Source organism: Pseudorasbora parva, chromosome 5 (assembly GCF_024679245.1).
Source record: "Pseudorasbora parva isolate DD20220531a chromosome 5, ASM2467924v1, whole genome shotgun sequence".
NCBI classification, from domain to species: domain Eukaryota; kingdom Metazoa; phylum Chordata; class Actinopteri; order Cypriniformes; family Gobionidae; genus Pseudorasbora; species Pseudorasbora parva.
In genome coordinates this window covers 35,648,748-35,663,528 of record NC_090176.1, presented here as the reverse complement: position 1 = coordinate 35,663,528, position 14,781 = coordinate 35,648,748, and the positions used below count along the sequence as shown (strand labels likewise).

The 14,781-nt window shown below is 35.6% G+C and overlaps 2 protein-coding genes across 2 annotated transcripts; one reads left to right on the top strand and one right to left on the bottom strand.

The window, feature by feature from the left end:
- Positions 1–1,159: 1,159 nt before the first annotated feature.
- Positions 1,160–4,046, bottom strand: rabl3 (RAB, member of RAS oncogene family-like 3). Its single transcript, XM_067445057.1, has 8 exons — positions 3,974–4,046; positions 3,586–3,677; positions 3,373–3,502; positions 3,117–3,231; positions 2,753–2,903; positions 2,579–2,650; positions 1,961–1,999; positions 1,160–1,756 (listed from the first exon to the last, which is right to left on the bottom strand). The coding sequence occupies exons 1-8, from the start codon at positions 4,017–4,019 to the stop codon at positions 1,700–1,702; spliced, it is 702 nt and encodes a 233-aa protein (XP_067301158.1). The 5' UTR covers positions 4,020–4,046; the 3' UTR covers positions 1,160–1,699.
- Positions 4,047–4,505: 459 nt separating this feature from the next.
- dnajb11 (DnaJ heat shock protein family (Hsp40) member B11) lies at positions 4,506–10,258 on the top strand. The gene is made up of 10 exons (XM_067445056.1): positions 4,506–4,664; positions 5,145–5,301; positions 6,521–6,618; positions 6,851–6,983; positions 7,159–7,301; positions 7,386–7,468; positions 7,596–7,653; positions 7,817–7,928; positions 9,417–9,576; positions 9,731–10,258. The coding sequence occupies exons 1-10, from the start codon at positions 4,591–4,593 to the stop codon at positions 9,793–9,795; spliced, it is 1,083 nt and encodes a 360-aa protein (XP_067301157.1). The 5' UTR covers positions 4,506–4,590; the 3' UTR covers positions 9,796–10,258.
- Positions 10,259–14,781: the final 4,523 nt, after the last annotated feature.

The window sequence follows — 14,781 nt, the reverse complement described above, 5'->3', positions numbered from 1 at the left end:
GAGTCCCTCAATTGTCCTCAGTGTCCAAAATCATACAGTCACTGCTGGAAAGGGTTCAAATATGTAAATAATGCTGGAAAACTGAACTTGCAGGACCTGAAGGATTTTACTGAAGAACATTGGGCATTTTAACTGATCAGGACAAACAATAGACTGATGAACAACCATCACAAAACAGCCGTCCAGGTAACAACACAGAATATTGAGAATCAAGGCAGGGTATAAACTTTTGAACAGGGTCGTTTTTATAAAACTTTTTTTTTTCCTTCTGGACTATATGTAAACATCTTTTATGTAAACTATCTTATTCAGGACAGTATTAAATAAAAAATGCATTTTATTATTATTTTGTTAAAGGAAGTGTATGTAAGATTGTGGCCAAAACTGCAACTGCATTCACTTTCAAATTACTGTAGAGCAGTGTATCCCCTCTCCCCCTCCCCCTTGACTCGAGGTTGCCAGATTGGCTACAGGATCCAGCAGGAACGTTTGTAGCTGCAGCTGGGGTAACTATAGAGCAGATCTGGCAACCCAGATGCTAAAACACTACTGACTTTGTGATTGGTAGATAGGAGGATGGTAGAGCTTCAGGCCAAAACACATGTCAACATCAACATCAGTTGAGGGCTGCAACAACAACTTTAAATGACAATAACCTGGCCGGACTACTGTTGTCAGTGAAATAAGTATTTGAAATGAACATGATTTCTTAATGTCTAGTGACATATCAGGGCCATTTTATGATTCATTGAAATGCATTTCTTACATACACTTCCTTTAAAATGATTCAGATTCTGCAAGCGGTGTGTAAACTTTTGAGCAGTTAGGTGTCAATATCTACTACCGTCTCTCATGAAAAATATTTTTTACGTTGGTCTTACCGAAAGTGCATCCTTTCATTCACAACCATTATATTATCACACAAAAAGCTGATTCCACCAGTTTTAACATTAGCCAACATAAAAATGCCAGCTAAACATGTTGCTGGCTGGGCTAACTAACCAGAAGAAAGTGCATCAAGGGTGCAGCAGGAAGTTGCTCTCAAACTGCTGTTCACTTCAGAATATAGTCATGTTGCACTGCTACTTGAGTTAAAAATATATGATTTGCGTTGTCGCAAATGGAAATATATATAAAGAAGTGAGAAGACGAGCCAAACTCAGTTAATTCAAATGCATCTTTATTTTAAGGATTCAAGACTTCTGTACACACACGCAAACACACACACACACACACACACACACACACACACACACACACACACACACACACACACAGTATTAATAGGTTGCTAATATAGCAAAGGCTTATAATTTTTAAATTAGAGATCAACAATACAAACTGTAAATGTTTTTTTTCCAACTGATCCTAAAGATTAAGTAACAATGGTTGATTTAATAATATTAATAAATCTGCCATCTCACATGATACTATAAACAGGAAATCTGTTTAGATTACCTTTTACCAATGAAAACCAAGCTCCATGTCACCTCATTATACGAAAATACAGAAAATCTTGTAATATGAGATACAGATGATAACAAATCCACATAAATCTTTCTGTCACGGTAAACTGGGTGTTAATGTAAAAAATTATAATAATTCACAAATTAATTGGTCTTTGCAGAAGAACATGATGACAGAAGATTGTAGATTACAAACAGGACTAAACCCACCAACCTAAAGTATATGTGTACACTCAATCACTGTGCAGACTTTTGAAATTAAAGCGCCTCCTGTCTGTGAAACTCTGCATCTAAGGAGAAAATGAGGAAAATAACAGGTTGCTAATTAACAAAATAATAATTATTATACACTAAAAGTAATTCTGAAATACCAAAATTATTTGATCGTATAAGTAATTCTTTAAAACTATTACAAAACAAAAACATTATTTCAAATAAGCTCATTTGTGGCTACACAAATGTCGTCACATGTAAACAAAGAAAAGCACACACACCTGGCTAGGGTCTCTTGTGAAGTATCTCTTCTCTATTACCTAAAAGAGGCACAAGAAGAGTTCATATACGGTCAAATTTATTCAGACATCTTCATTCTTCAACATTCTGATAATGTTAAAAATCATCCTGATAATGTCAGATAACTTTGAAAGAAAGGTATGTAATAGATTACAATTAACCAATCAGCTGTTAAGTACACAATAATTTAATACCAATTTAGGTCAACCAATCTCGATGCTTCATTTTGTTCAGTCTGTGGTGTAAAAGTTCACATTAGCAATTAAAGACAAAATATTTAAGCAAAACCTGGTCAGGTCAAAGTGTCTGAATAATTTTGGTCTCAAATTTTTATTCATTGAGTCCACTGTATGAATCATTTTTGCTATAATGTTGCAGTTTACTTTATTTTGCTATATTTTGCTCACATAAATTAACCATAGTGTCCCGCACATACTAGTAAAAAGTTATATCTGGTGTCAGAATAACTTTTTGGTTTGACTGTACGTTAATACATTGCACAGAGATATATAAGACATTTCCTCACAAAATTACAGAGAATCGTTACGATCAGAAAGGAAATACAAACTTTAATTAAAGAGTTTAATTAAAGTCTCTACCTTGTCAAAAAACCGGCTCAGTTTAACAGCATTTGACGATCCGGCCGCAAGATAGCGTGGATTTGTACAATCCTGAGGAGAAAAGCAGGAAAAAGCTCAGAAATCATAATGGAGACATTTTTATTGTTTTTTGTACTTAATATTATGCTAATTTAGGTAAAAATCAGCACATACGAGGTTGATCTCTTCCGCATTAAAGTCTTCAGATAGAAAGGCAGTGCGGGTCAGGACATCATTCCTCTTGGTTTCTGGGATTTGATCAAATTTGGTGCCAATTAGCAGGAGAGGAACGGAGTTCTCTGCAAACTGTTCCCTATCATAATCTCTGCAAATGCAAAGCATCAGAATTAACTTATTTCAACATATCTAGAAAGTTATATAGTCATAAAGATTTATTCACTGTATTCTGATTTATTTACCACATAATATAAGCAAGATAGCATATCAAAAACAATTAGCTTTTCAATTTATCGTATTTTAGCTGAAGAAATGCTTGATGCAAACGTTCTAACAGAATCAGAAGTTAACCATGACACACCCATTTGATACAATGATGCCGGTTGGAGAGGAGTCTTTGCTCAGCGCCTCCAGTGACCAGCGGTACAGATTCTGGGAGGACTTCTTGTTGGTTAGATCATGAACTAAAATAATACCTGGAGGTAAAAAAGGCAAACAAAGTGATTTGGTATTAAAGAAGAGTCATAACACATATTCCAGCAATCTTTTTTTCTTTTCTTTGGTGCACTTTTTTTGTGTGCAAAAAATCTTTTAAATGTTTTTGTCTGATACTTAACCATTTACAGAATTGTAAAACACAGCTCTGGTGCTTTTAACACTGCTGGCACTGCCAACAGATCCCCCAACATCCCAGAGTTCAGTGTAGTACGTCTTCTCTTCTGGAGTGCCTTCTCTGCAGTCATGTACCTGTGCAAATAATCAAGCCACCAGGTTTTGCAATGATAATGATATAGTTATTTAATAATAATTATTTATAGTTGTCACTGTACCCTGACGTCCACTGAGCAGCCTACAGTCCATGAAGGATTCCCCAAAACTTGATTCTGGCAAAGTAAATGCACAAGAGAGGACTTTCCCACTCCTGTAAACAGACATACAATAACACTGATCAAAAGAGGCATATTCAGGTTCGAAAAATATTCATGTTAAAAGGAAACGTACAACATCTAAAGTGGATGAAGTTCCTTATGATAGTTATTCTCTAATAAAAATGAATATAATACTAGTACTGCAGAAATCCAAGCTAATGTGGCAGGCTAATTCATCTAACGTTAGCTTTATTCGAATAATTTACAACACGCTAACATTTTAAATGAGCATTCACTTTATATGTTACAGAAATAAAGGTCGATAGATTATTTAGATCATATTTATTACCAGAATCCCCTAAGACCAACACTTTCACCCTATCCAAAGATGCCATTTCTTTCCGGAAGTACACTGTGTAAAATCTCTGTCCGTGGAGAACAAAATAAAAGTTGTCTACAAAACGATGGGTTATGGGTTATAATCTATGGTTATAATGATAATAAAATAAAATAACATTCAAGTATACATTAAAATAAATACAGTTGTCTAATATATTTAATAATATATTTATACGAATTTTTATTGTTAAAATATTACAAATGGCACTTACATATAATATAATATAATATAATATAATATAATATAATATAATATAATATAATATAATATAATATAATTAATATAATATAAAATAATATAATATAATATAATATAATATAATTAATATAATATAATATAATATAATATAATATAATATAATATAATATAATATAATATAATATAATATAATATAATATAATATAATATAATATAATATAATATAATATAATATAATTTGATTGAACTTTTACAAAACTTCCTTTTTTAAACGAGGCGGGACTTGCGACAGAGCAGGAAGAGGCTTTTTGATAGACATCACAGAAAGCCGGTGTGTTGTACTGGACTTCTGAAAGAAACAAGGACCCATGGCTGTTAGAGGAATGAAATTGTCGAGTGTGTGTTTTCTGCTTTTATATTTGATAGTGACAGTGCTGGCTGGGTAAGTGAATATCGCGTTTCCCCTCCAGGGTTAAGGTTTAGTGCATTATAACTCAGTATTCTGGCTGGTACACATGTTTCACTGTGATTGGTCTACGCCACTGTTCATGCATCATGCTGGTGAAGCTCGCCATAAACTACTTTATATAACCTCCGGTATTTATTGTAATTTAACGGATTTATTTAAAGCCCGGAGGTTTTTTAAATTATTTATTTTATTTTATTTTATTTTATTTTAAAGATATTTTTTGGAGGTGCCGATAAATGCTGTAATATGGCTGATAGCTTGTCTTTGATGCCACGTTTATATACATTTGAGAAATATCTGAAGCTTCTGTTGTTCCCTGGCTGATTTCCTCTTCAAAATATTATTACATAAATAGACATCCATATCCATAGCCATGTAGCTGTATCTGTTCAATCGAATGAATGAATGAACTGATGTATGATTCAAAAGTTCTAAAGTAATGTGTATTTTCAGGAGGGATTTCTACAAAATTTTGGGGGTTAGTAAATCGGCATCAATCAAAGATATTAAGAAAGCCTACAGAAAGCTGGCATTGCAGCTTCATCCAGACAGAAACCAAGATGACCCAAATGCCCAAGACAAATTTGCAGACCTTGGAGCTGCTTATGAGGTATGTTTGATTTTGTAAAATCATTCCAAATCATGTTTTCACTATTACGCTTTATATGTTGAACAAAAACAAGTTTACTGCATGTTATTAAACTGTATGTGTATTAGGGAATGATATGACTTAGTTTTCATGCAAATGTTATGCGTAACTTTAATACAAATGTTTAATTTGGCGATGCGTTGTGTCACTAAAGCATCGCTTGACATATTTATAATATTTCTGAACAAAATGTCAGTATAATGCCAGTGAATATGAGCAGTATGAGCGTTGTTGTTAGAAACTAAACGATGGATGGATTTGATTGGTGGGAAGAAATGTGTGGCCACCTCTGATTGGTTGAAACATCTGCTTATTGTTATTCATAAGATTTGTGACGTGGACCGCTAGTAGTGCTTTGTACAATGTAAAAATGGAATTCTTACGCAATAAACGGTTCACTGTTTAATTAAAGGAACAATGTCAGTGATCGACTACATCATAATATAAACAATATTATTAAGAATCTATATAGAATTTAATTAGTTTAAATAAATGTTTATATTTCAATAAACATTATTTTAAATTGTGGATGATTGTGAGTATATAATTATGGTTGTACATCAGCTGGATGCTTAAAAAAATCGTTTTTTAAAAATTATTATTGTTTTATTTGTTTATGAACAGGGGCCTATTGCACAAAACTAGGATATGGGATTATGCTGGGATATCTTGGTGATCTTGTCATCTGTATGCAAAATCTAGACCTCTACACCTCTGTTGTGTAAATGTACATTGAAGGCACACTCACACCAAGAACGATAATGCCAACGAAAGATAACTGTAAATTAGCGGATAAATTGAGCCAGGATCACCAAGATATCCCGGCTTAATCCCTTATCCTAGTTTTGTGCAATAGGCCCCAGGTCAGAAATTAGATATTAATCCCGGATTGTGTGCATGGGGCAAAAACAACACCGAAAGCAGCAAAAACGTCCCAACATTTTCAAAACGTGGTAGTGAAAAATGCTTGTTATTTGTCTGATAATCTAACATTTTGTACATTTCATAATATCTAATCATGGCTTCATACACTATAGTGGCCTTTCGTCTTATGTTAAACAAGAATAATCTAATGAAGGTAGAAGAAAAACTTCACAGGGCCAAGTTATTTTATGGCTATAAATGAGTTCATGATCTTTATCCTGGGTAAAAAGACCCTCATGGTACTTTTTGAATGCAGGTGCTCTCAGATGAGGAGAAAAGGAAACTGTATGATGCACATGGAGAGGAGGGGTTAAAGGAAGGCCATCAAAGTTCACATGGTGATATATTCTCCAGGTAAACAAGCCTATAATATTAAGATATCAGCAATGAACTGTTAATTAGGTAGGTGCTATGTTTGTATATTTTTTTCAATGAACAGATTTGCAAAATTCACGCATAATTGTTAATCTAGTTTAAAAAGCATGTCCATTTAAAACAAGAATATTATCACTGTCACATTCAATCTACATTGTGTGACTGCATTTATATTTAAATATACTTTTTGTTGTTTGTTTTTTTTTTCAAGTTTCTTCGGCGACTTTGGGTTTATGTTCGGTGGAAATAGGCAGCCAGCCAATCGGGATATTCCAAGGGGTAATGACATAGTACTGGACCTTGAAGTAACCCTAGAAGAGGTGTATTCGGGGAATTTTGTAGAGGTGAGTTTCTTTTTGTTCTTGATCCCTCTCCATTTCCTTTCTGGTGTACTGTAGTATTCAGACCCTCTGTGTTCTTTTATAGGCTTTTGTTTGGCAGTGTACATAGTCACATGGTAATGGACAGTGATCTCCTTTCCTTTTTCCTGTCCTTCTGGTTCCTTTTTTTAACACGTAGGTGGTACGAAACAAACCTGTAGCAAAAGAAGCGCCAGGCAAAAGAAAATGCAACTGTCGCCAGGAAATGAGAACCACACAGCTAGGACCAGGTCGCTTCCAGATGACACAGGAAGTAGTCTGTGATGAATGTCCCAATATCAAGTTAGTTTGCCCTATAATCACTCTCACTTTGAATCACCAAGATATATCATGATTTTCTATTAAACACGGTTTCATTGTTTCCAGGCTTGTGAATGAGGAGAGAACACTAGAGGTGGAGATTGAGCAGGGTGTGAGAGATGAGATGGAATACCCTTTCATTGGGGAAGGTATTGGAAATAAAGATACAGATTCTACAGATAACTCCGTACAGTAACACTTGTTTTTATAATTTAGCTAGGTACTGCTGCAATATGTGATTTATCGAGTGTGTATCTGTTGTTTGACTGACTACAGGTGAACCTCACATTGATGGTGAGCCTGGAGATCTGCGTTTCCGCATCAAAGTTTTGAAGTAAGAGTAAAAAAAAGAATAATGTATTATTGCAATAAGAATAATTAATTGAACTCTTAATGTATGTTCAATATACTTTCAATGAATGTACCTGTTTTCAAGATTTAGATTTTAGAACTGGTTCAGTTCGTCACATATCACATGTAAATTTGTTCTTATCTAGGCATCCACTGTTTGAGCGCAGAGGCGATGACCTTTACACAAATGTCACCATCTCTCTGGTCGAGGCTCTGGTCGGTTTTGAGATGTACATCACTCATCTAGATGGCCACAAGGTATGTTTTTCCCCCAGATTTTACTTCCAGCAGATTTCTTTTCTTTTTCTGCGATCTTGATTTATGGTTATGTCGAAATTACAGCATTTGAAAATGTGTATGCATATATACATATACAGTATACACATACACAGATTAGGCATAACATTATGACCTAATATTGTTTCGGTCCCCCTTTTGCTGCCTAACAGCTGTGACCTGTCAAGGCATGGACTCCACTAGACCCCTGAAGGTGCGCTGTGGTATCGTTCACCAAGATGTTAGCAGCAGATCCTTTAGTCCTGTTAGTTGCGAGGTGGGGCTTCCATGGATCGGACTTGAGTAGACCGGTTTGAGATTTGGGGAATCTGGAAGCCAGGTCAACACCTTAAACTTGTTTTTGTGCTCCTCAAACCGTTCCTGAACAACTTTTACTATATGGCAGGACGCATTATCCTGCTAAATGAGGCCACAGCCACCAGGGAATACCGTTTCCATTAAAGGGTATATACGGTCTGCAACAATACTTAGGTAGGTGGTACGTATGTGTCAAAGTAGCGTCCACATGGATGGCAGGTTTCCCAGCAGAACATTGCCTAGAGCATCACACTGCCTCCGTCGGCTTGCCTTCTTCCTATAATGCATCCTGGTGCTGTGTGTTTCCCAGGTAAGTGACACATGCACCTGGCCAAAACATGATTCATCAGATCAGGCCATCTTTTTCCATTGCTTTGTGGTCCAGTACTGATGCTCACGTGCCCACTGTTGGATCTTTTGGCGGTGGACAGGTGTCCGCATGGGCCCCCTGATTGGGTGACAAACTGTGATGCACTGTGTATTGACACCTTTCTGTTAAAGCCAGCATTCACTTCTTGAGCAATATGAACTACAGTAGCTTGTCTGTTTGATCCGACCACACGGGCCAGCCTTCGCTCCCCATGTGCATCAATGAACTCTGTCTCCGGTTCACCGCTGTTCCTTCTTTGGATCGATACTGACCACTGCATACCAGGAACACCCCACGAGAGCTGCAGGTTTGGAGATTCTCTGAGCCAGTTGTCTAGCCATCACAATTTGGACCTTGTCAAACCCGCTCAAATCCTTATGCTTTAATATTTTTTCTGCTTCTAACACATCAACTATGAGGACAAAATGTCAGTGGTCATAATGTTATTACTGATATTTTATTTACATTTATACATAAAAATTATTTTTATTTTGGTTTTATTTATTTATTTTTTGTATGTATTTTTTGTATTTCTTTTAATGTATCAATTAATAGTTTAAATTACTTTATTACAAAATGTAATGTTACATTACGTTTTTCATGTACATGTAACTATAGTAGAATTGTTTGCATTGTATCCAACATTAGATAACTTATAGATGATGAATGAGATCATGTAATAATGTGTACCCCTAATACCCTCCTGTTGTCATGTCACTGTATTTGCTGTATAAAATAAGGCTGTTCACCAATTCACAGAAACTGATCTTGTGCTCTTCTAGGTGCACATTGTGAGAGATAAAATCACTAAGCCAGGAGCTCGTATTTGGAAGAAGGGTGAGGGCCTACCAAATTTTGACAACAACAATATCCGTGGATCGCTCATAGTCACCTTTGATGTAGATTTCCCAAAGGAGCAGCTTGATGATCAGCAAAAAGATGGTGAGAGAACATTTAGAGAATGCATACAATGTGATTTATTTGTTTAGAGAGATTGTCCCTCTACTGTGTTGTGTAGAGAGATTGTCCCTCTACTGTTTGTTTTTGTGCATTTGTGAGTTGATAAATGCAACAAATATATTTTTTTTTTGTTTAGGTATAAGACAGCTTCTGAAACAGGCATCATCGCAAAAGGTTTATAACGGACTGCAGGGATACTGACAAACCAGCCAAGTAAATCAGGACTGATTGCCCTGTCTGCCCTTCACACACACATACACGTTTAAATGCACACTGAGGAACAAGCAATGGGGTGTATTTATTTTTTTCTGATTGTTCTCAGGAAGGGTTGACATTAATGTTTTTATTTGTATTTTTTTTCTCCTTCATTTAAGTTTTTAAAAGCCTTGTTTTCTTATAGAAAGTATTTTTATTTGACCCACCTACCACACACATTTTTCATCAGTTTTCATTTTCTGCTGTCCTGTCAACCACCGTAAACTCATGGATGAGCATAATGTTTAGTGCCAGTTGACCTGTGACCTACAACATATAGAGAAAGAGGACCGAAACTTCCACCAGAGGATTATTTAAACACCTGCCTTGTATGTCTTCAAGACCTTTTTCTTCAGGTGTTTTAAGAAAGAAACAATTAAATGAATGTAAATTCATTGAACTTTCTCAACATGGACTCTTCAGTCTTTGGTCTGCTTGTTTTAAAGAACAGATTCATCACGGTTCCTGCAGTTGGGGTTGTATTTGTGTTCATCAAGATGCAACTCCTATTTTGTTTGTGTGTTGCTCCAGTTTTTGACTGCCTGGTTCAGATTTGCCATCTGGTTACAGGTCTGTTTTCTTTTGGGGCATTTACTTGGGTTTCACAGAAGACCTCTTTAACTATACAGTTAGTTCTTTCCTGTGAATTTTTTATGTGACAGACTCACTTTCTTCCACAACCCCTCCTGATGTGCAGCCCACTGGGTCTGTAGTTAGTCACTTTCCCTTGCAAGTTTTGTGAACCGCACCAGACAAAACAGAACAACAACTTTGGATCACTTGTGCACAAGGGAAGGAAATATCATTTGTTGTTTTCAGTGGAAAATTAAAAGTTTCTAATTATGGTTAAAAACTATTTTTAAGTTATTAAAAAATTAATAACTTGGTATGAAAACAGAGTATTTGTTTATTCTGGAAGATTTCTGACTCATGGCTTCACATTTTTACCTTGCTTAACTGGATATCCTTAAAGGGTTAGTTCACCCAAAAATGAAAATTGATGTCATTAATGACTCGCCCTAATGTTGTTCCACACCCGTAAGACCTCTGTTCGTCTTTGGAACACAGGTGATTTAAGATATTTTATATTTAGTCCGACAGCGTATCTAAGTGTGGGCACACTTAACTGTCCATGTCCAGAAAGGGACATATACGTTTTGGTCAAAAAATAACAAAAACTACGATTTTATTCAGCATTGTCTTCTCTTCCGTGTTTGTTTTCAAACCTCAAATAAAGATTCAAACAGTCATGAATCAGCGTATTGATTCATGATTTGGATCGCGTTTTAATCTGCCCAACTGCTGAAATCGTGACATTGGCGATCCTGAATCATTCTGCTGATTCATGACCGTTTTAATCTTTGTTTAAGGTTTGAAAACAAACGCGGAAGAGAAGACAATGCTGAATAAAGTAATAGTTGTTTTTGTTTTTGTTTTTTTTTGGACAAATGTATTTTTGATGCTTCAAGATATTCTAATTAACTAACTGATGTCACATGGACTACTTTGATGATGTTTTTATTCCCTTTCTGGACATGGACAGTGTGCCTACACTTAGATACTCTGTCTGACTAAATATAAAATATCTTAAACTGTGTTCCGAAGATGAACGGAGGTCTTACGTGTGTGGAACGACATTAGGGTGAGTCATTAATGACATCAATTTCATTTTTGGGTGAACTAACCCTTTAAATTTAAAGGATTTCGGAGAAAAATGTCCAGTAATGCTTTTTAATTTAGTCTGTTAGGTAGGCAGTAACAGAGTTGCCCAGTAGAGAGCAGCAAATTATAATCTCTAGGATAAATCCTCTCAGAGTTTGAGAGTACTTTATATAAACTATTATACACATATTACGTTTTATATATGAATTATAATTTATGTATAATGTAGGGCCTATATACAGATCTAAAAAAAAAAATTGAGACCACAGCAAAATTTGAAGTTTCTCTGAATTTTCTATTTGTATAGCCTACTTGAGTAAATTGAACATTTTTCTTTTATTCTATAAACTACTGACAACATTCCTTTCCAATTTCAAATAAATTGGAAGGGGGGGGGGGGGGGGGGGGGGGTTGCTTTCTGGAATTCCTTGATTAACCCAAACCTTGCTTACTCAAGGTATGCTGGTTCCAAAAACGAGTCCGGAAGTAAATTTAAACAACTCCAAGTTTAATAATAAGTAGCCTAATCTTTATTCACTGAGAATAAATTATAATGTTTGTTTGATGCTAATTAATTAAATGCAGAGATGTGAGATATAAGAATTATTTAACATCGAAATGTTTCCTTTTTATAATGATGTAAAATTAATATAATGTATATTATATAACTGTAACTACAGAACACTTTATATAAATATAACTAGGCTATATTAATTCTATAACTAACCCTGTGCATTTTTGGAACCGAAAGTTGAGGTTATCCGCTTAATACCCGGGTTACAACCTGTTTTCTGGAATACCTCCCTGAACCCTAAAGTAAACACAAGCCTTGAATTTGTGTGCCAGGAGTGGCATAAAGTCAGACAGCAATGTAAGGTATAGAAGTAACGCATGAAAACTGTGGTCAGGGTTATTGATTTCTAAACTCTTCCGAGGTTAAGCATTGGTATCTTGTTGTTTAAATAAATACAAACATGTTTTCTTTGCAGCATTTGAGGATTGAAAACATGGCTTTCTTTTGTAACTCTTTTGTTATTTTCATAATATTCAACACCAGGTTTTTATTCCTCAGTAATTTGCTGTGTACCTACTGACATTTTCTGCGAATAAATACTCCAAATGACAAAAGTCAGAGCTATCTCTATATTTCGCTATAGCCTATGTTCAATATATTTTTTGCGATAAATTACAATATAGGCTACACAGTGGAGAATTTGGGCATGGGCGACTTCACCGGTCGGCATCTTGACGAAAAAAGAAAATAAGACGTGATCTGGGTTTTATAACGCCTATTTAAACATCACATCAATGATATCATGCTGTTTGGGTCTATTCACCTGTTCCATACTCACTCACAGGAACGGGAGTTGGTTTATGTCACCTCATGAGAGCGAGAAGTTCTAAATCTCAACCAACACAAATGAAAAGTATGGATAAGACAAAAGGTCTAAGTCGTCAGGAACTTAATTAGGAAAATTAAGGGGTTGACGTGAAAAAAAGTAGGTTATGTAGGCTATTACAGCGATCACTCATCGCATTATGAGTTGCTAATATAGCACAGTCTATATATATATATATATATATATAGGAGAGGAGAGGATGACCGGGGCCATGTATTGCGATATTTTGGGGAACAATCTTCTTCCCTCAGTTAGAGTATTGAAGATGGGTTGAGGCTGGGTCTTCCAACATGACAATGGCCCGAAGAACACAGCCAGGATAACCAAGGAGTGGCTCTGTAAGAAGCATATCAATGTTCTGGCGTGGCCTAGCCAGTCTCCAGACCTAAACCCAGCAGAGAATCTTTGGAGTGAGCTCAAACTCTGTTTCTCACCAACAGGCCAGAAACCTGACTGATCTAGAGAAGATCTGTGTGGAGGAGTTGGCCAAAATCCCTCCTGCAGTGCGCGCAAACCTGGTGAAAAACTACAGGAATTGTTTGAACTCTGTAATTGCAAACAAAGGCTACTGTACCACATTTTAACAATGATTTTCTCAGTTGTTCAAATACTTCTTTGCAGCTGTATCATACAAATAAATAGTAAAAAAAATCATACATTGTGATTTCTGGATTATTTTTTTTAGATTATGTCTCTCGCAATGGACATGCACCTACGATGACAATTTCAGACCCGTACATGATTTCTAAGTGGGAGAACTTGCAAAATAGTAGGGTGTTCAAATACTTATTTTCCTCATTGTATATATATATATATATATATATATATATATATATATATATATATATATATATATATATATATATATATATATATATATATATATATATATATATATATATAGTTGTGCGATTTCAGGGAAAACCCCTGAAACAGCACAAAAAAGCAACAACAAAACCCCCCTGTAAAATAGCCATGGTTTCAGTGGAAGATTGCTGCCATCTACTTGAAAACAAACTGAAAAATTACATTTTAAATAACATGAATTTTCCACTAAAGCCACTAGATGGCAGCAGAGGATTGCTCGATTGTTCATATACCATTTCCAAGTTTTTAATTCACATTAGATTTATCTTTAGACATTATAAAATCCTAATTATAATAAATGTTTAAAACTTTTGCATTTTTTTTGTTGTTGGTTGTAAGTAGAATTTTTTTTTTGCAATTCAAGTGAAATAAGTAAGCCATTTGCATTTGTTTCTCTTGCAGAATTCCAATATATTTAGAACACTTATTAATGCCCACATTATAGGATGCATTAATTACAGCTCATTACAGATCAAAGGCCTTTGCTGTCTTTAATCATGAGATGGAATCCCACCCAGCTTCATACTGTGCTTGTGAATGCCTTGAGTGCTTTTGGTAAGGAATAAGCTTCTGTACTGAACACTCCATATGGAGATTTGTGTGTGTGTGTGTGTGTGTGTGTGTGCGTGTGTGCGTGTGTGTTTACTAATCACTGTCATGTTTAATGAAACTACAGTGTGTGGTGTCATTCAGAGTTGAATGTGTGTCTGTAGCTTGTCTGACATTGGGTTCACCCATTACCGTAGTGGTTATGACCTCTGACTGCGCTTCGGGTGGTTTTACTTATTTGCTACGCTGGAAGCTGCTGAGCTGAAGTGGAGGTACGGTTGTGCTGAGTCAGGCATGAACCTCACTCTGCCTGTCCAGGGTGAGAGGACGGGTGGTCGCCTATCTTGGGGAGGTCGTCTGTCAGGGTGTGGCCTGGAACTATTAGAGGCATCTGTTTGTATGACTGTTTTACAGTGTGGTTTTACATGTTGTGAATTTCCCTCTGTGTATCTCT